Here is a 19,289-nt window from a genome sequence, read left to right as displayed (position 1 = left end):
ACTTGTCTTCTTGAATATGGAATAGAAGGACTGTATTTATCCTTTCCGCCTCGTTCTATGCACGCACACATACACAAACACACTCAAGCCCCTGCAGCTACCAAGTCAGGCGCTCAAACAGGCCTTCCAAGATGGCATCTAGGGTTTAGTCTAACTGAACAGGAGGGGGGGGGCATTGACTCTTTTCACCCAGGGTTAGAGTTCTTGGTCAGCTCTCCAAGAGTGCATCAGTCCTCTGTGTCTGCATACGTGTGTGTATGCACATGCGTGTGTGCGTGTAGTTTCTTTCAGTGTGTGTGCACGTGGTAGAGAGAGAGAGAGAGAAAGACAGAGAGCGAGAGAGAGAAAGAGAGAGAGAGAGGGAGAGAGGGAGGGAGGGAGGGAGGGAGAGAGAGAGAGAGAGAGAGAGAGAGAGAGAGAGAGAGAGAGAGAGAGAGAGAGAGAGAGAGAGAGAGAGAGAGAGAGAGAGAGAGAGAGAGAGAAAGAGAGAGAGAGAGAGAGAGAGACTGGCTGCAGGCTGCAGGTTTATGAAGGCAGAGTTTTCATGCCCCCGGGGCGACAGAGAGCCGTTGTGGGCACTCTGAGTTTGGCTCGGTGCCAGAGAACCAGAGGGCACCAGCTAAGAGAGGCAGTCAGCGAGGGGCAGGCTGGAGAAGAGAAGGATTAGGATGGAAACGAGATCGACTCTGAAAGACAGAGGAAGGGGGGCGCGAAGAGAGAAAGAGAATGGGGTGCAGAGATAAAGAACGAGCGAGAGAAGACATAATGCTGCTACCGCCGATGCCTCAATGAGGGAGCAATTAGCAGCAGGCTTTTGTCTGTTAGGTAGAAAGAGAGAGAGAGGGAGAAAGAGAGAGAGAGAGGGAGGGAGGGAGGGAGGGAGGGAGGGAGGGAGGGAGGGAGGGAGGGAGGGAGGGAGGGAGGGAGGGAGGGAGGGAGGGAGGGAGGGAGGGAGGAGAGAGAGAGAGAGAGAGAGAGAGAGAGAGAGAGAGAGAGAGAGAGAGAGAGAGAGAGAGAGAGAGAGAGAGAGAGAGAGAGAGAGAGAGAGAGAAAGAATTGATTTGATCCCTCAAGCCACAAGACGGAACTTCCAAAATGCCAAAACAAACACGATATTTTCCCTCTAATACAGCAGCCGGAGAAGCACATTCACATGGCACAGAGTAACTAACTTCCCCTGGAAATGTCATGTTTCTGAAGAGCCTACGATATAATGAGAGAGTCCGCTAATGATATGAAAGACTTGTTCTGTATCTACTGGTAGAAAAAAGAAACATGTACGTCATTGGTGCTGATAGAGTGTATTGACCATCCTTCCTGTTTCCCTGTCTCCAACACACACAGAGTACACAAATACCGCACACACACACACACACATACATTGCCCTCCCACGCTTTCACACACCCCTAACAAACCCCCTGCACACATACACGCACTGCTTAGAGCACACATACACAAACACACACATTCACAAATACGTGCGTGCACACACCGAGTCACATGTATGCAATAACCCACACAAACGTGCCCACCCATGGAAAAATACACACGCACTAACTCACACGCACACACAAGGTTCTGTGTTATTTAAAGAAGTCCAATTAAGTGTAATTCTGAACATAATCTTTCTTTCCACTTTCATTAGCTTGTGTTTCTATAGAGAAGAAACCTCGATGATGGGGAGAGATGGGGCCTCCCACGCCTAGCCCGATGCTAAGGCGGCCTCTTCCACAGTCCAACAGCATCCTCTAGTGGCGGAATTTCATTTCGCTCTGTCTTCTCTGACACAAGGGCGTCTGACAGTAATGGAAAGATGATTGCACACAGTAGGCTCTATGTTGAACACGTAGTGTTGCGTTTGTACATTCACAACTGAAGCAAACGCGGGTGGGGGGGGGGGGGGGGGGAAACGAGGAAAAACAGTTCCGCGGACTGAAACAGTATGTGTTTTCAAATCCGCTGGTGCATCCAGCGGTGAGCGTATACATCGGTCCGCGGTCAGAATAATTTTGCCGTTGTTTTCCGACCGCGGTCTCATGGGCTTATCAAAGTGATTCATTCATCAAAAATACATTTCATACAGAAAAATAGATGATGGGCTTTGCATATTAAAGTTGCACAGTGACAGAAGTGAACCCGTCAGGCTGGTGGGGGAGAACCAAAGCAAAAGCGACAGTCTCTGAGCATAAGGTTGGCCTTGTGCCCCTCACCTGTGATTGGCCTGGCTAGAGGCTTTGGGAAACAACAGACTGCGTTGTGAAGCATTTCTCACTATGATAATATTCAATAAGTCACAAATAGCTTTGTGTAGCCTATCAGAATCCTTGTTCACCCTGCAGAGGACAATGACACCGAATTTAAGAGATGTTGTTTTTATTTTGTAGCCCTTTTCACCTTCTACTTGAAAGAACCTGAAGTGTTTCCATGGAATTCTGCTGTGACTCCAACAGTGACACCCAGTTGAGAAAGCCATTGTTTTTATTTCAAATTTGCAAAATTGGATTTTAATGAATTCCACAATGAATAACCAACCGAGAAATTATTTTTCAATATCCTGGGATAATAGGCCTACGTTGCCTCTGCCCGCTCTGAAAGCAGATCTAGATGAAAAAGTACTGGAAACAATGCGTTAGGTGACGATGGACGATTTGATTACGAGTTTATAGCTTCACCTAATCAGTCGGGGATCCAGTCGTGAATGTGTTTTTTTCTCAATAAGTCTCTCAGCTTCAGTTAGAAATCTGAACAACCCTAACTCGGAATTGCATGTGTGTCAAGAAAAAAAGGCAAATAGACTGTAATTGGTTGGTTTTGAACAGGAAGGGATTGAGTGTGTCGAGGTGATGGCTCCAAGAGGTTTCATGGTTGTTTTATCTCCTATTGTTTGACGATTGAGACTGTCTGACACTTGATCTAAATGTCTCATCCATTCCGTATGAGTTCACTTCAGGAGAACTGCCCGCTATTTTATCACATGTCCGACGACAAGTAAGTCACACAACAGCGAAAAGAGAGAGGATGAGGGCGGCGAGCGGGGGAGGAAGAAGTATCCTAGGATGAGACAGATATGAGGAGGAGATGTGGGGGAGGGAAGACAGGAGCGGATCTCTTGCAGAAATGCTATGCCTTTAATTGCTTCTCCCACTAATCTAGGATGTAATTAGTGTTTGTAAGGCAAGTGGTTTCCAGTTCAGCAGCAACAATGGCTAACAGTGATGTGAGTGGACGTTTGAGAGTGCTGCACTCATCATGCATGCATGGACACAAAATAGGGGTCACCAGTTCTGATAAATAATTGGAATGGGGGGGGGGGGGGGGGGGGGCACTCTCAAACTCTATGTAGCCCTGCGATGCTTAATTTTACAATCCTGTTATTAACTGCTGTATACGGATAATTACAAAGGCAAAATGATAACTTGTTGAACCTGTGACATGCAATAATTGGTGTGTTTTCAAAATCTATCCATGGTACAGGTATTTGTTCAAATGATCACACAAAATCCATTGTGTGACATTTTTCTTTAGTGAGGTTTTTCTTTCTTTCCTTTTTTGTTGTTTTTTTCCCCCCTTTCTTTTAACTCATTATTACTTACCAACTCTCTGATCACGCGATATTAAAAACGGCAATCATTTCAGTGAGATTAACAAGACTTTGTAAGTCATCAGGGTGCAAGCCTTGAATATTGATCTGTTCAAGTAGAGGAGACAAATGGCCTGATCATTGCAGCAGTAATTATGGTTTCTAACTCTCTTGTGGATCCGACCCGTTTCGATCAGATCTCATTAAAAGACAATGCGTGCGGCCCCACCTATCTGTTTGCCAGTTGACTACATCGTAAAAGTGGCGGAGACATCACCCCCTGTAGTGTGACAAGATGAGAGCACAAATAGGAACAGCGCTGATGATGTCTCAATAGAGCCATGAAACCGCCGGCCTCACACAGTCATGGCTCCCTTTTTCCATTTCATCTTCTATTTCCCTTCATCTCTCTTCATCCCCTCTCTGTTTTTCCACTCACACACTCACCCATCTGATTACCTTTCCCTTTTTTTTATATTTCCTGGGATTAAGAGCAGGAGAGAAAAAGAGAGAGGGGAGGGGGGATGGTGGGGTGGAGCATAAAAGAGAACCGGTTCGAGGAATGGCACAGTACCACACGGGATCCAGATCCTGAGAGAGAGAGAGGGCCCCAGCCCCCCTCCCCCGCTGACTGGCCCCCATCATGACAGACTGGCAGTGTGAGGTCCAGGCCTCGCTTCTTATGTATCTAAAGCCCCTCTGGCTATTTAACAGTGCATAAATTACCCAAGCAGGGGGGAATTGAGAGGCCTTTGTAGCACCGTGCTAGTGTACTGACTCTCCCCTTCATGGAGAGATCTAGCCCCAGGCTGTGGAGGCCTGAGATTAGACTGCCAGAGTTGACAGAATCGACCAGCACATAGACGTGCAGGTGTGTGAACATCACTAGGATAAGTAACCGGGTAAGACAGATCCGGTCTATATGTTGCACATCTAGGCTCATCTGCTGCCTTTGGTAAAGTACTGGTTTTAAGACAAGTTCAACTGAAGTTCATCTCCTGTGCTCAAAGACAGCCAAAGAGTGTGTTTTTCTCCCTCATTTGATCTGGTAGACATGACATACACTGCAGAATACTCAGTGATCAACCTGTTTTATTCTATAATGTTTTATAATATCCTATACATTTGGAGTAGTTCACTAGTCCTCCAAGAAGTGGAGAGGTTTTAGGAGTAACACCCTTTTAACCTTTAAAACCAGCTGGTTTGTAATGCCAGCTCATCAGTAGTCCACCTCTGTCAGCAGAATACAGGAACAATTAGTCAATGTTAGCCCTGCGGTTGACTGTCCATACCCAAGCACGACCTGTACAACTTGAAAAGTGATATTTGTGTGTTCACGTTTGTCCTCCCCTATGTTGATGTATCATATTGATGATTGAGCTTACATGTTATCCTGCCAACATGAAGACCCAACAAATAAAAAGTCCAACAATTTAGATGGATTACATTATTGTGATGGAACCTAAAGGACTTGCGATTTACAAGAAGGTTAAACCAGCTAAACAAACTCCTGCTGAATTGGTCAGTACAAATGGTCTGACCCTAATCCACAGCTCAAGATTAAACTGATGCAAAACCGACATACCTAACCTGTTGTCATAGCGCATTGTTATGTGCCCATGACACTTGTGTAAGAAACTGTAGTACAGAGAATATATATGCAATCACATGCACTGTGAAAAAGGGTCTGCATTTCTGACTAATAAATACTTTATTGAAACAAAGTTTGTATGTAGAGTTTCTGTCTGTATTGACTTTCAGCAGACGGCTTGTCAAGTTAACGGTGTAACTGAGCAGATAGTTGAGCTATGGTACATGCTGAAAAAAAAAAAAAAAAAATTCAAGCCATTTAGGCAACTACTAGGCCTCAGTCACAATTCAACACTGAAGACATTGGAGTTAAGCATTAACACATCAATATAAGATCACAAGGCATTAATAAATATTCAATTTCATTTCATTTTGAAATTTAAATTCGTCGATATCACCATCTGACAAAATTCACAGGTATTATATGGTTAAAATTGTTTACGAATTCCCGTAAATTTTGGTTCCCTACATGGTTCTCAAGTTTATACCATTAATGTTAACTTTTAGTCTGTACTTGCATCAAATGCTACACGCTTGCCTAATCATTCTCAAGTCATATGAACAGCATCAAGTGCTTATTTTCATGCATCATTCCTTTGTCTTCTGTGTAGAGACACCTGTAGTCATTCCAAGGACAGGGAACTTAGAATACATTTTGTTCTAGATAGTTGAGCTAGGTCCTGCCAATGCGTGCTGGAGCTTTTGTGTGGATAATCAACTTGGCCTGGGTAAATGACCTTTGTAAGTATTGTCATCTACTTGGGTTGTGCTTGATTTGAACTTACACAGTGAAAAGTGCAAACAGTGACTCAAAGCAAACCCTGCCACGATTGTAACCCAAGTGATTCGATCATGTAATTGACCCAGATCTGTGGTAAGTCCAATATGGTTGGTTTAAGTCAGCAATGCGGCAATGATTATGATGAAACAGGAGGCTTGTTTTGTCCTGGTCCTACATCTTCCTCATCTGAGCCATCAGGTCGTCTAGACTCTGTTCTGTCTCTTCAACCGTCTCTCCTGTGTCAGTGTCCTGGTCAAAGGAAAACAAAAAAACACACACACAGTCATTTTCAGTCCAAACACTTCCAAATACCCACCGATATTCAGAATCATGGGAGAATCTTGTTTGACAAGTACACCCTTGAAAGGACTTCCTATTCCTTGACTGGTCTTGTGATCAGTAACTGGGCACCACGTTAAGACAGACAGTGTGTCTTATGTGTAGTTCCGAACATGTTCTGACCTTGTCTGGCACGGTGTAGGCCACGGTGATGCCCTCCACGAGATCTGGGACGGGACCCGAAGCAGCCTTAAGCTCTTCCTCCGTCACCTCTGACACCAGCTCAATCCCTGCACACACACACACACACACACACACACACACACACACACACACACACACACACACACACACACACACACACACACACACACACACACACACACACACACACACACACACACACACACACACACACACACACACACACACACACACACACACACACACACACACACACACACACACACACACACACACACACACACACACACACACACACACACACACACACACACTTGTTTTTCTATCCTAGTGGTGGACGACCACCATTCACTTCCATTCCAAATTATGTTATCTCTAACTACTAACCCTAACCTTAATATAAGATATGATTGGTCTCCTGTATTGTTGTTATCGAATACTCACCCCAATCGTTTTCCTCATGCACAACTTCCTCCTCCACCGGGACCACTTCCTGTTTTGGCCTCTCTGACTCTTTTCTCTGGGGGAGATGAGATACACAAGGCACTTCTTCAAACACATTCCTCTGCTTCTGCCACTCGTGCACGTCAATATAACAGTGTAATATGTAAATCGTTTCTGATGTGAACCATGGCAACAGTTTTGATGACAATGATTGAAAATGCTTACGGCTAGAGTTTCTGTGTGGCATATCTCAATTTCAACAGAAAAAAGTTACACATTGCTTACTGTATGTGGGAGATTGATTTTAGAATACTAAATGAGTAAAAATGTAAACGTAGAAAACACCCCTTTAGGCAGAACTATACATGCAGCACTGTGTGGGGAATTACAGGTCCAACCATTGCATGTAATGACTTATGTAATTAACTTATGTCTTGACATGTTTTGGGGGGTAAGACTTTTCAACAGACAACCAGTATAATACATTTTGATCAACATGACAGCAATTCATAATGTAGTGTTGTGGAATTTTCTCCACAGCACGCTATTTAACTGATACACGAAGTAAGCGCCAAGGCTCAAACAGCAAATATTATTATGTTGAGGACACTGATGTCTGCAAACATGGAGGGCACACCTGCTATCAGGCTCTCGGTGTGTTGATCAAAGTATTAATTATTTCGACAAGCTTTTATACACCCTCTTGTATCTCCTATAACGGTGGACTTTGGCTTTCTTACACGTTGTCATCTCAAGCCGTTACATGCCCAAAAGTCACCATTCTTCAGACGCTTTCCTGTTTTTGTCCCCAGTTAAACACATCAGTAACAGTCACCTCCTTATTGCCAACAGATGAACACATCAATTACAATGGTCAGAGACAGTGACAAGGTGAAAAGTTGCGATGACTTGATCTGTCCTCAGAGTAGTGTTTCAGATACTTGCGACTTGTACATAGCAATATATCCAACAGCCATACAGCCAAGTGACTAGACGATGCGGAGGTTGAAGAAATAGTTTTGAGAATTTCAATTGCGATCTGAGAAATGTACCAAAGCGACTGAGGAAAAACTGTAATATGCTTCGCTCTATCAAATTGATAGCTCGAAAACAAAAACAAAAAAACAGTACATTTAATGCATTGAGAGACCAATGAAGTGGGTGCATGTGTGCATATCACAATTAATAACATAGATGTGCGCAGTGGAGCAGAGACAACAGAAAAGATACAAAGTGAAGCTGGGGAAAGGGAACCCGGTAACAAAGTTACAGGCACACATGGGCCTCGTTTGTGAGCCATGTGATGCCAAGGAAACCAATGGGGAAGACAGGCCCCAACCTCAGAATGGAACCGAAGAGGTACCGAGATGAGGTTCGAGAAGACTGTGAGATGTGAGAGGTGAATATGTGGCACGGTCCAGTCAGACGGGGATGTTGTCGGCGAGGTTTTCTCTCCCTTTTCTTTTAATTACAGATTATGAAAGTGCAGATTGTAAGCGTTCAAATTACGTGTCACACATTGACATCTGCAAATAGTTGAAGATGATACGGGTATCTGAATGTTGGTAAACCTAGAAAGCTCCAGCCCAGATAATCGGCTTCAAAGATTTTAGACCATTTCACGCCTTCAGAGAGGTGTAGCCGTTTTGTGTCAAACATTTGAAGCGTCGAGCACCGGCCGCAGTCCAATTTCTTGTTTACAATAAATCAATATTCTCACTCGATCCTAGATATGTGTGTGTTATCACCAAGGTATTTTTTCCTTTGACTACATTGCACTCAACTTGAATCATAATCGGGGCAGGTAATGTGTTAAGTTGTTGGTGCAAATCGCATCGTCCGAAAACAGCCTGAAAGATGTAGCCTATTCACGGTTTACCAGGTCAAACAAAGAAAAATGCATCCAGTGTACAATGCAATGCCCGAGATTAGCCTATTCATTCTATTTAATCCGTGGATGTAGGCTAAAACGAACGTATGACAAAAATGTTTGGCGAACACGCAGAAGGCACGCTTGAAAGTTGACACAACTACTTGTGAAACATTATATTTAAAGGTACTTGACTCGAGACCAAATCTGCTGATTCACTACTTGATTAGGAGGAGGGATGGGTTCGTACTTTGCACAGACAAACACAGCCTACATACGGCTGCACCGTGATGCAAATCAAAGCACATCACGCAAGACGCACCCACAACTCAACTGGAAGCTTAGGTAAACAAGAACAAATGATGAGTATCTAGTGATCCTAAACATGTTGTTTATTATATCGAGTGGCTTCTTTAACACTAAGTTTTGTAAAATGCATGAAAATGAAAACTGTATAATTTTTTTTTTTTTTTTAAAGGCTTCTAGCGGACAATACGGAATGCCGACAACATCCCCTTTTGACTGGACCGTGTCACATATAATGGAAGGGGGAACATACCTTGTTGAGATCATGATTACAAAAGTTGACTAACTATCGTTATTTGCAGTTGTGAACCTAGCAGCATAGAATGTGGTGCTGCCTAGGGCTAGTTCTAAAAATATCTTTCAAGAGGACGCCTTGCTCTGCTTGAAGTTTATTAGTAAGATAGACACACTCACTCTGACCTAGAAGACCCTTGATGCAGAAATGTACAGTAGCTAATTCAACACACACACACCTTGTACTCGTCCTGCTGTTTCCTGCAGTGGCGGTCGTTACACTGGGGGTTGGGCTTCATGGCCATGTTGGGGAAGAAGTCCTGCATTGCGTTGTAGCCCAGGTAGTGACTGACTGTCCCAAAGCCCAGCAAGTACCTAAGGACACACACACACACACAACATTGGTACCTTGCAGGCATGCTTGTTTTGTATTCTAGGTTACATATTTAAACGTTTTCCGAAGGGGGGGGGAGGGGGTCTTACTTGAGGACATTTTGAACCAGGAGGCCTGCGACCACGCCCATGGTGGTTGGTAAGCTGGCTGCACACACCCCATCTCTCTTCAGGGTCTTCTCGTCGATATTGGCCGCCACCACCAGGGGAGGGGCACACTGTCAGAACAGTAAGACGATTAGTCTGCATCACTTCCAGAGATGCTCCATCACAGCAAGATGCGTCGAAATAACATGACTTCATTCTCTGCAAGTATTTGTGCTTTCAGGCCATCTGTAGGCGGACATCTCCCAGTGCAAGTGTGTGAGCGAGTGTGCGTTTTGTGGACGTACGGCGAAGCAGGCCGTTTCCCCGGGGATGATGAGCTGGATGTGACCCGATACGGCGTTCTCGCTCACGCCTGACTCCATCCAGATTTGACTCAGCTCATTGCAGGCCTGGGAGAGAAAGGCTCTGCATACATATCAAGGGTGTAACGGTTCAACTAATTCAAGGTCGGGGTTTGATTCGACACAAGGGCGTTACCGTTCGACTACGTCGTTTTTTTTTACACCCCCATAAACATATATTATATATAAATAAATGTCTAGACTACTAGACTACACCCCCATAAACATATATTATATATAAATAAATGTCTAGACTACTAGACTACACCCCCATAAACATATATTATATATAAATAAATGTCTAGACTACTAGAGTAGAGAGAAGGTTCAGGGCCCAAAGCGTGTGTGTGTGCGTGCGTGTGAGCAAGAGAGACAAAGCTTGTGCACTGACTGTGTTGATGGCCATTCTAGCCTCAAAGTTGTCCACACAGCAGAGTAGGAGGTCCACTGGCTTCCCATTCTCCAGCCCTCCATGACTGAGAAAACCAGACAAAACATGAAGACTGGATGCACTCTGGACTGATAGGGAAGATGACTAGAACTGGTAGCACCCATCAGCAGGACTACTACATTGCAGGGCAGTCCCCTCACCTGACACGCTCCATGAAATGTGTAAAGTTATCCATGGTGGTGATGTTGTAGTTGTGGGTCTCAAACCTCACGTCGGGGTTAATGTTTCTGTGAAGAGCGATGAGGTAATTGAATGAATTCAGTGTTCAAACAAGAGTTCAAGATATTCTGAGTAAAAAACAAGGATCACCAAGGATATATGACTTTTCTAGTAAGTCAGGCTTCAGTCAGTGTACCTGAGGGTGTGCTCAGCGGCCTCCACTTTGCTGAGTCCAGCCTGATGAGGCTGGAAAAATAGCCTATTCATATTGGCCAGTTCAACTTTGTCATAATCAAAGAGGATCAACTGCACAGGAATAAAACAGTTAGATTTAAATGTTATACATTTATAAAAAGAAGTGTTGAAGACGGAGACTGAGCAAAGAGTATAATTCATGGAGTAACGTGAAGTTTGTATTACCTTACCAATGCCACATCTTGTGAGCATTTCTGCGGTCACGCTCCCCACTCCTCCAACCCCGACCACTGCTACCGTGAAGCTCCGGATTTTCTGTTGACAGTCATTTCATGACAGACACACAGTAAATGAATGCCACTGTTTCTTGGTCTCTAGAAGGTCCAATACTATTATCATCAATTGTGTTTAGTTGACGTTACCTCGTAATCTTCCACAATGCCCATTCGTTTCAAAGCCATGAGACGACTGCAGAAAAAAATCACTTTACGATTAGCCGACAGTACCATATGGACGATGAGGCCAAATGTATTATTATTATTATTATTGAGGCTTTAAACATAAAAAAAAAAAAATCTAACTGGTTATTGAATAATTTGTCAAACTCGCTCGTTAAATGAAAAATGACACACCTGTAAGGATTTGAATCCACCACCTCGGCACTCATTTTGTTAATCCTTGGTCTGTGATGTGCCTGATTGTTAGCATCTTCCTCGGTGCACCGCTTTTGCTTGCACTTAATCAACTCATTTTCCAGCTCTCTGACACGCAGCTTAAGCTCTTCGACAGTGGCCATTCTTGGTAGAATGTAAAAACAATCGCAATCTTTTTAGCCTCCTGACAAGTACTGAAACCCAAAAGATTGAAAGGCTGATTGAACTACGAAGTACACGTCTGCACAACTCGCATCAGCTGTCACACCCGGCGCTACTGTAAACACAATCCGGGGAGAAACAGAGGAAGTAACAAGCTAGCAAGCTAGTTCCTAGCTGAGTATACTCTTTGGTACGATTATCCTGCGTATCATCTGAACTATATCCCACTACGTCACACATGAGCGTGTAGCTGAGACTGTTGAGTAAATCTGTGAAAATGCTTTGTATGCGTCGCTTGCAAGCAAAAGTGCATGGTCTGTACAGCAGTAGATTTAGCCATTCAGCTTTGCTGTCTTCACAAATAATTAACCCATGCTACGAAATGGAAGACCAAACAACTCATGTCCGGGAGCAGCACAAATTTGATGTTGGAAATCTTCAGCAATACCTGGCTCTCAAGAACATAGTCCCAAACAATGGCACGCTGACTGTCAGACAATACAGGTAGCAAACCTTAATTTCTCCAAACAAAATGCTCCATTAATTGGCATATTAGCTTTATCGATAGGCTAATTAACTGGTTATGTACGTCTTTGTAGCGCTGGTCAATCCAACCCTACCTTCCTCATCCATACACCTTCTGAAAGTTATGTGCTCAGAAAGAAACCACCAGGTATGCTTCTGCCAGGAGCTCACAAGGTAAAACACTTCTACGAACTTTACGACACAGAAGTTTTGTTGTTTAGTGTTGTACTACTGTTCTCCAGCAGAGGGAGACATTGGTGGGGCCAACTGGGGACAATGGAATCAGTTCCCTACTTGAAAATTATACTATGTGGGCAATTATTTTTCTTGGAGGGCCACATGAGAAACCCAGATTGTTGCCGGGGGCCAAACCGAATCCTACAGGACTCTATTGGAAAATTGATACATTTTGACTAACGACCTGGGTATGGGTTTATCACTAGTATTTTTTGTAAGATTATGGGACTATTATTTTGGAAATAGGCGCTTTTCCTTTTGATATTTTGACTCTAATTTATGATGAAATGCTGATTCGATTATTGGACAAGGTACAAGTATAACAAAAACAAAATTTCGATTGTACAATCATACAATACATTCAGTGTGACAGCGGGAACTCACGCTCACTCAGAACAAACAATGTTGCTGTCTACTGTGACTTAACTTAGAGGAGAGAGGGGTTATGACGTGCGATAAAGGGCCTGTGCTGGTAACACAAGAACTTCAATAGTGACTCCGATTATTTGGAAGGATTTTCTTTAAGGATGAAATGCTGACTCGCTAACAGAAATACAATATGAAAGGGATACTTTACTGTCAGTATAGACAGACAACCAGATCACTGTATTTTGTTATGTGGATGCGCAGTGATATCTAGTCGAACTTTGAAAATACTTTAGCCATGCACACAAACTCCAGCTGAATAATGGGCTCGGGTACTGCACTAGCAATGCATAATACAACGGGAGGTATTATGTTGTGTAATTTTCAAGTAGGCAATTGGTTCATTACAGAATATTGGTCAATAAAAAAACATTCCAAACTTCATATTGTCTTGTGCTAAGGAGACTACCAGCTTGCCTGCTTTTACCATGTGTTCAGGTTGACAGAGAATATCGGGTGCAGAAAGCCCTGTTCTCTACTGGGTTTAGAGTACCACAGCCCTTGCTACACTGCACTGACGCTGGGGTGATTGGGACCGAGTTCTACCTTATGGAGCATGTAAAGGTACGTCAGCAATTTTTACCACCTTTTACAAATGAAGGAACATTCCATCCGTAGGGGATGAGATGACTGTCCTCCTGCGTTCTCAAGCTCAAATGCCCCTTAATGTTTGGAAGCGATGTTATATGATGTAATAACACATATAACTCCTGCAACGAAAAAAAGGCCTCCGTGCTACTTTGTGTCTGTTCTTTCATGCTCCAGGGGCGTATGTTCCGTGACCTTCGCTTGCCTGGAGTCAGTGCAGCGGAGCGGGCAGCCCTGTACGTGGCCGCCGTGGAGGTGTTGGCGAGCCTCCACTCCATAGACCCAGCCACTCTGGGTCTGGAGGACTATGGCAAAGGGCCTGGCTACTGCAGGAGACAGGTAAGAGGATACCACGACATCATCCTCTATATCCCAACCAACTGGAGCAGGTTCATTTGGAGTATTTAGTAGATAAATCATTTTATTTTATTAATTTTTTATAAAATTGTATTCATGAGGCGGATGCTTTGATTTTAAAGAGACATAGAAATAGTTCACATTGACTGTACCGCAGAAGAGAGGATCAGAAATGCATAGTTTTACAGTATTTCGGTGGTCAGAGTCAAAGAACATCTGTATTTACAAGCCACATCGCACCAGTAGCCACCCAACTCTGCCACCAGGCACGGTGAACACAAAAATGCATGAGAGTAAGGATGCTTTCATTCAGTGTGTTAATAAGGACATATAAGGATCCATAAATACTATTGAACTGATTGATGGATGAGGATATGTTTCAGTGTGTTTTCCTTCCTGTAGGTGACTACTTGGACAAAGCAATACAAAGCAGCCGCCCACAAGGAAATTCCAGCCATGGATGAGCTTTCCGATTGGCTGATGAGCAACCTGCCATCCAATGACAACGAGGCTTCTCTGGTCCACGGAGATTTTCGATTGGACAACCTAATCTTCCATCCCACAGAGGTGCCTCGATGTGCCAGACCAAACACACTATATAATAATAATACAAAATATTTAATAATTACAATAATAAAGCACACAAATACAAATGTGTTGTCTGTCTGTCCCTGTAGGCACGTGTGATAGCTGTTTTGGACTGGGAGCTGTCCACCACAGGCCAGCCCCTGAGTGACCTGGCGTACTTCCTCATGCCTCACTACTGGCCCAGCAGCCTCAACCTCCTCAGCACCATGGGCAGCCTCCGTGGCGTGGAAGGTACGACCTTTGACCCCTCACTGACTGATGAGGAAAAAAGATGCGTGGATTTGATGTACAGTGCTTGTTGGGGGGGGGGGGGGGGGGGGGTTGGTTTGGAGGTTCTATTTCAATCTGGTTTCCAACCCTGACCTGAATGCTATCTTTAACGTGTCTGCTAACGTGTGTCCGTCTCCGAAGGTGTCCCCACTCCTAAGGACCTGATCTCCATCTACTGTCGCTGCCGGGGGATCCCAGCCTCTCTGCCTCAGCTCAACTTCTACCTGGCTCTGTCCATCTTCAAGGTGGCAGGGATCGCTCAGGCAAGTCCAGCTGCAACTTCTGTATTCCTATTTCACTCACTCACACACACACTCTCACTCACACACATACACTCAAGTTCAAGTCTTTTATTGTCAGATGCACAGAACAACACAAGGTCAGACTGGGCACTGAAATTCTTAGGACAAGACAACGCAAAGCAACCTGGCATAACATGACATATAAGTACTCAGAACATAGATTACACCTATGATAAGCTAAATTATTATACAATAAACCTCCTAAATATACAAAATAACACATACACATACAGGATAAGGAGGTGTAATCTTTCTCTCTCTCTTTCTATCTCTCTCTCTCCTACTCTTCCCTCCACCAGGGGGTCTATGCGCGCCACCTTTTGGGTAATGCTAGTGCAACAAACGCTGCCCAGTTTGGCCACAGTGTGGAGCCCCTGGCCAAGGTTGGCTTGCAGATTGCAACAAGGTCTGTCCTTTAGTATAGTATTGACTATGACATTCATGAAATGAAATGTTTGTTTTGTTTTTTCAAACAAGCATATCGAAAGTGGCGGTCAGATGGCTGAGCGGTTAGGGAGTCGGGCTGTTAATCAGAAAGTTGCCGGTTTGATTCCCGGCCGTGCAAATGACGTTGTGTCCCTGTACTTACTGTAAGTCGCTCTGGATAGGAGCGTCTGCTAAATGACTACATGTTAAGTGAATTGTGCCAGGCCTGAATACACTTTTCAAGGAAATTGAGAAATGTATTATTTTTTAGCTAAAGTGGCGGGAGCACCAGCAAAAGAGGGAGGGGAAGGCGATGCACCGGCAGAGAAAGAAAAAACAATAGATGAAAATATGTGCGTGTGTTTTAGTCCATCCAGCTCCCCGCATGCTGACTCCATGCTGTTTCTCCAGACAGCCAAAGGCCAGGCTGTTCTCCAGCAGGTCAAAGACTTCATGAGACAACAAGTTCTTCCTGCTCAGGAGGTTTGTGGTGACCACAGACTGCATTGCACTAGCTGACTGTATTACCTTAACCTCTGAGTCATTCCTTCCTGGTAATAAAAAGAGAAACTAAACATAAATATCACAGCAATGCACTTGTACACAAAGTTAGCTGGAATAGGTGAACTCTTTCTTCCTGGTTTCCCTTCACAGGAAGTGAGAGCGTTCTATTCTAAGCACGCTAATTCACCACAGAGATGGCACACGCCACAGGTGATAGAGGATCTGAAGGTGAGGTGCAAAAGGGTTTGTCATGGCATGTTAGCATTGACTGTAATCAATCATTTATAAATAGTTGTTAACCACTAACACCAATTTTAATTGGACTTTGCATAAGATTAGGTAAAGCATTGCCTGGCTTAAGCGTGTCATAAATGAGAATAGGTTTAACCTGTGCTGGATCTTATGTTGTTTATGATTTCCTTCAGTGCATTAGAAAGGTGATTTAGCTGTAAGTGCACTTCCACAGAAAAGCCAAACCTGGCGCAAGATCAATTTTCCCATATCAGTTTGGCCCAAACTTCAATTTAAGCATCATAATTTTTTGAGCATGTAACATTTGAGCAAGATGTTCGATGTCAGGTATTTCTCGTGAATATTTGCGACTTTTGTCTGCGCGCAGTCAAGCTTCCTCGAAGTTTAAAGGTCAAATCGAAGCTGCTTTCCCTCCTCCCCAGGGCAAGGCCAGAGAGGCGGGGCTGTGGAACCTCTTCCTGCCATCCGCCTGTGGCCTCACCCAGCTGGATTATGCCCACATCGCCGAGGAAACGGGCCGCTGCCTCTACGCCCCGGAGGTCTTTAACTGCCAGGCGCCTGGTGAGACTCAGGGACTGGCGCCGAGATGGCTCCATGAGGAAGGGTTTCTATGGCTCTGATGCCATATTTTTGACCACCATTTTGTGACGCATCACAAACACACACACACACACACACACAAAGTGATGTCTCTTAACGAGAGGCCTTTGTGACTGATCTGACCTGAAGTCTTGACAAGTTATCTGCATTTAGAATGTAACGGTGAAACCAGGTTTGCTGAACTGACCCACCGCTACATGGAAGCTGAGTCTGGTGTGTGTGTGTGTGTGTGCGTGCGTGCGTCTGATGTTGTGTTGTCCCCTCTAGACACGGGGAACATGGAGGTGCTCCACATGTACGGCACAGAGGAGCAGAAGAAAGCCTGGCTGCAGCCCCTGCTGCAGGGGGAGATCCGCTCCTGCTTCTGCATGACCGGTAGGTAGGGCTGTCGCCTCAATCTTCTGCCGTCTACATCTACAGTCACGCCAGTCTGCAGTAAACGCTTCTACAGTCACGCCAGTCTGCAGTAAACGCTTCTACTGTCACGCCAGTCTGCAGTAAACGCTTCTACTGTCACGCCAGTCTGCAGTAAACGCTTCTACAGTCACGCCAGTCTGCAGTAAACGCTTCTACAGTCACGCCAGTCTGCAGTAAACGCTTCTACAGTCACGCCAGTCTGCAGTAAACGCTTCTACAGTCACGCCAGTCTGCAGTAAACGCTTCTACTGTCACGCCAGTCTGCAGTAAATACTTCCATAGTGATGCCGGTCGGCAGTAAATACTTCTACAGCAACGCTAGTCTGCAGTAAATATTTATTTTGTCACCTTAGTCTGAAATAACGTGCTTTCGCAGCCCATAGTGTTTCCCCCCCTAATAAATGTACATCATATATGAAGTGTATATAGTGAACTTCACTTAGGATAAGTCCACATTACAATAGACGTATTTTGCATGAAAACACAGCATAGCTGACCTTTCCATCGTACATGAATTCTCTCCATCTTCAGATGAGGCTATTGGAAAGAAAGTGTAGGCTGTTACACCCTTTTTCCCTGTAGGCAGATGCATGTTTCCACTGAGGTTACTCTGGACACTGGAAACAGAGCCAGTTAGCACTGAGTCGCAATGAGTAATAGTTCCCTGTTTGGTCCCTGTGGAGTGGTCGTAGCACTGCAAAGTCTTCAGCGAGTGGGTGTTCCAAGTTCTCCGTGTTTCTGGAACATGGTGATGAGGGTTTAGTTACTCTTTGGAGGGCATCTGTTGTTTTGCTGTCTTGGGTGAGATTTATGGACCTAGTGTTAGAACTGCGAACTCTCTCCACAGCTATTCATTTGTAAACATGGCTGGGAATTCACACCGGTGGTCAATCCCTATCATCACAGTCATGTCAATGTGTATGTCCTCATCTTGTGTGGCTCGGTTGATTGTGTGGTAAAAGGGTATAATTAAGGGCAAATAGTGCCTGAGTCTGTCCTGTGCACGTTTGTCTCGGTACATAGACTGCATGAAAATAGGTCCTTAGGTTCTCGATAAATACGTTCTTGTGTTCGGAGGTGCGTGCGTGCGTGTGTCTGTGGTGATCCACGTCTTGTTTCCTCTTGCTTCCCAGAGCCAGACGTAGCCTCCAGCGATGCCACCAACATGGCGTGCACCCTCCAGAGAGACGGCGACTGCTTCGTCATCCAAGGCAGGAAGTGGTGGAGCAGCGGTACGTCCAGTCTTCCCCCAACCACGACTCACTTCTAATGGCCCCGTGATTTATATGATCCATTAAGGAGCTACAAAGGACAGCGTTCCTTCCCCTTTGGTCCAAACCGACTGTTAGCGTGCTCCAAAGAGTCGCTAATGAGAAAGCATCTAAACTGTATATAGTTGTACATTGTAAAAAAATTCCAGGCAAACGCCTCAGACTAAACTCTGACTAGCATGACATTACGGCAGAGCACTCGAGACCTCTTGAACATCACAGAGCCCCTTCTGGGCATGTGAACGTTAATGGAGTCAAACAGAGAAGGCAACACACGGAATCCTGAGAGCACACATGACAAATGAGTCACAGTGAGAGTCATACGTGAATGAACCTTTGAACCATAACATTAAACACAGGACACAACGTTTCCGCTCATCAAGGAATAGCTCTATCTACAAAATCAGTATTTGATTGTTTTTGGAACTGTTTAAAGAACCTTTTGCTGTTATTCAGTCAGCCCTTAATTAGCCAGTTATGTACATTATTTTATAATATTTATTTGTGGAGTTTAAGGATTCCAATGATCCATACACGATTCGTTGGTTAATTACTCGACTTTAATTCGACTGGATTTATTTGATCACAATTATGTAATCTTAGATAAATATGAAGTTAACCCCTAAAATACAAGCCGAACACAAATCCGAATTTATATTACACTAGTACTTTGTTTCCGCTTAATTTCAAGGTCTCGTTGTTAACTGCAACTCCATCCCTTCACACATGCATACACACACCACAAGTTTTTAATACGTTTTTCTTTGTCCCTCCC

General features: G+C 44.4%; 2 protein-coding genes across 4 annotated transcripts in view; one reads left to right on the top strand and one right to left on the bottom strand.

Moving 5' to 3' along the window:
• Positions 1 to 4,773: 4,773 nt before the first annotated feature.
• Positions 4,774 to 12,418, bottom strand: uba5 (ubiquitin-like modifier activating enzyme 5). 3 transcript variants are annotated; one of them, XM_067252100.1, is made up of 13 exons: positions 12,372 to 12,418; positions 11,569 to 11,783; positions 11,359 to 11,404; positions 11,162 to 11,251; positions 10,938 to 11,047; positions 10,723 to 10,809; positions 10,523 to 10,607; positions 10,075 to 10,179; positions 9,773 to 9,900; positions 9,529 to 9,664; positions 6,880 to 6,955; positions 6,415 to 6,521; positions 4,774 to 6,201 (listed from the first exon to the last, which is right to left on the bottom strand). In XM_067252100.1, exons 2-13 carry the CDS (start codon positions 11,730 to 11,732, stop codon positions 6,124 to 6,126), a joined length of 1,212 nt encoding a protein of 403 aa, XP_067108201.1. In that variant the 5' UTR covers positions 11,733 to 11,783; positions 12,372 to 12,418; the 3' UTR covers positions 4,774 to 6,123. The 3 variants fall into 3 exon arrangements, with proteins under 3 accessions (XP_067108201.1, XP_067108200.1, XP_067108202.1); XM_067252099.1 differs by lacking the exon at positions 12,372 to 12,418 and having other exon boundaries at positions 11,569 to 11,835; XM_067252101.1 differs by lacking the exons at positions 11,569 to 11,783; positions 12,372 to 12,418 and having other exon boundaries at positions 11,167 to 11,251; positions 11,359 to 11,382.
• Positions 11,972 to 19,289, top strand: part of acad11 (acyl-CoA dehydrogenase family, member 11) — a 17,992-nt gene continuing 10,674 nt past the window's right edge. Inside the window, exons 1-13 of the mRNA XM_067252098.1 lie at positions 11,972 to 12,255; positions 12,351 to 12,450; positions 13,378 to 13,503; positions 13,705 to 13,866; positions 14,287 to 14,451; positions 14,562 to 14,703; positions 14,884 to 15,005; positions 15,344 to 15,450; positions 15,839 to 15,953; positions 16,125 to 16,202; positions 16,649 to 16,787; positions 17,094 to 17,201; positions 18,377 to 18,475. Coding sequence (XP_067108199.1) covers positions 12,029 to 12,255; positions 12,351 to 12,450; positions 13,378 to 13,503; positions 13,705 to 13,866; positions 14,287 to 14,451; positions 14,562 to 14,703; positions 14,884 to 15,005; positions 15,344 to 15,450; positions 15,839 to 15,953; positions 16,125 to 16,202; positions 16,649 to 16,787; positions 17,094 to 17,201; positions 18,377 to 18,475 — 1,690 coding nt within the window. The 5' untranslated portion in view covers positions 11,972 to 12,028. The remainder of the gene's footprint in view (positions 12,256 to 12,350; positions 12,451 to 13,377; positions 13,504 to 13,704; positions 13,867 to 14,286; positions 14,452 to 14,561; positions 14,704 to 14,883; positions 15,006 to 15,343; positions 15,451 to 15,838; positions 15,954 to 16,124; positions 16,203 to 16,648; positions 16,788 to 17,093; positions 17,202 to 18,376; positions 18,476 to 19,289) is intronic.

The sequence above is a fragment of the Osmerus mordax genome, chromosome 15 (genome assembly GCF_038355195.1).
Source record: "Osmerus mordax isolate fOsmMor3 chromosome 15, fOsmMor3.pri, whole genome shotgun sequence".
Classification (NCBI taxonomy): Eukaryota; Metazoa; Chordata; class Actinopteri; order Osmeriformes; family Osmeridae; genus Osmerus; species Osmerus mordax.
The sequence above is the reverse complement of the archived record's forward strand: the minus strand, read 5'-3'. Positions and strand labels throughout refer to the sequence as shown.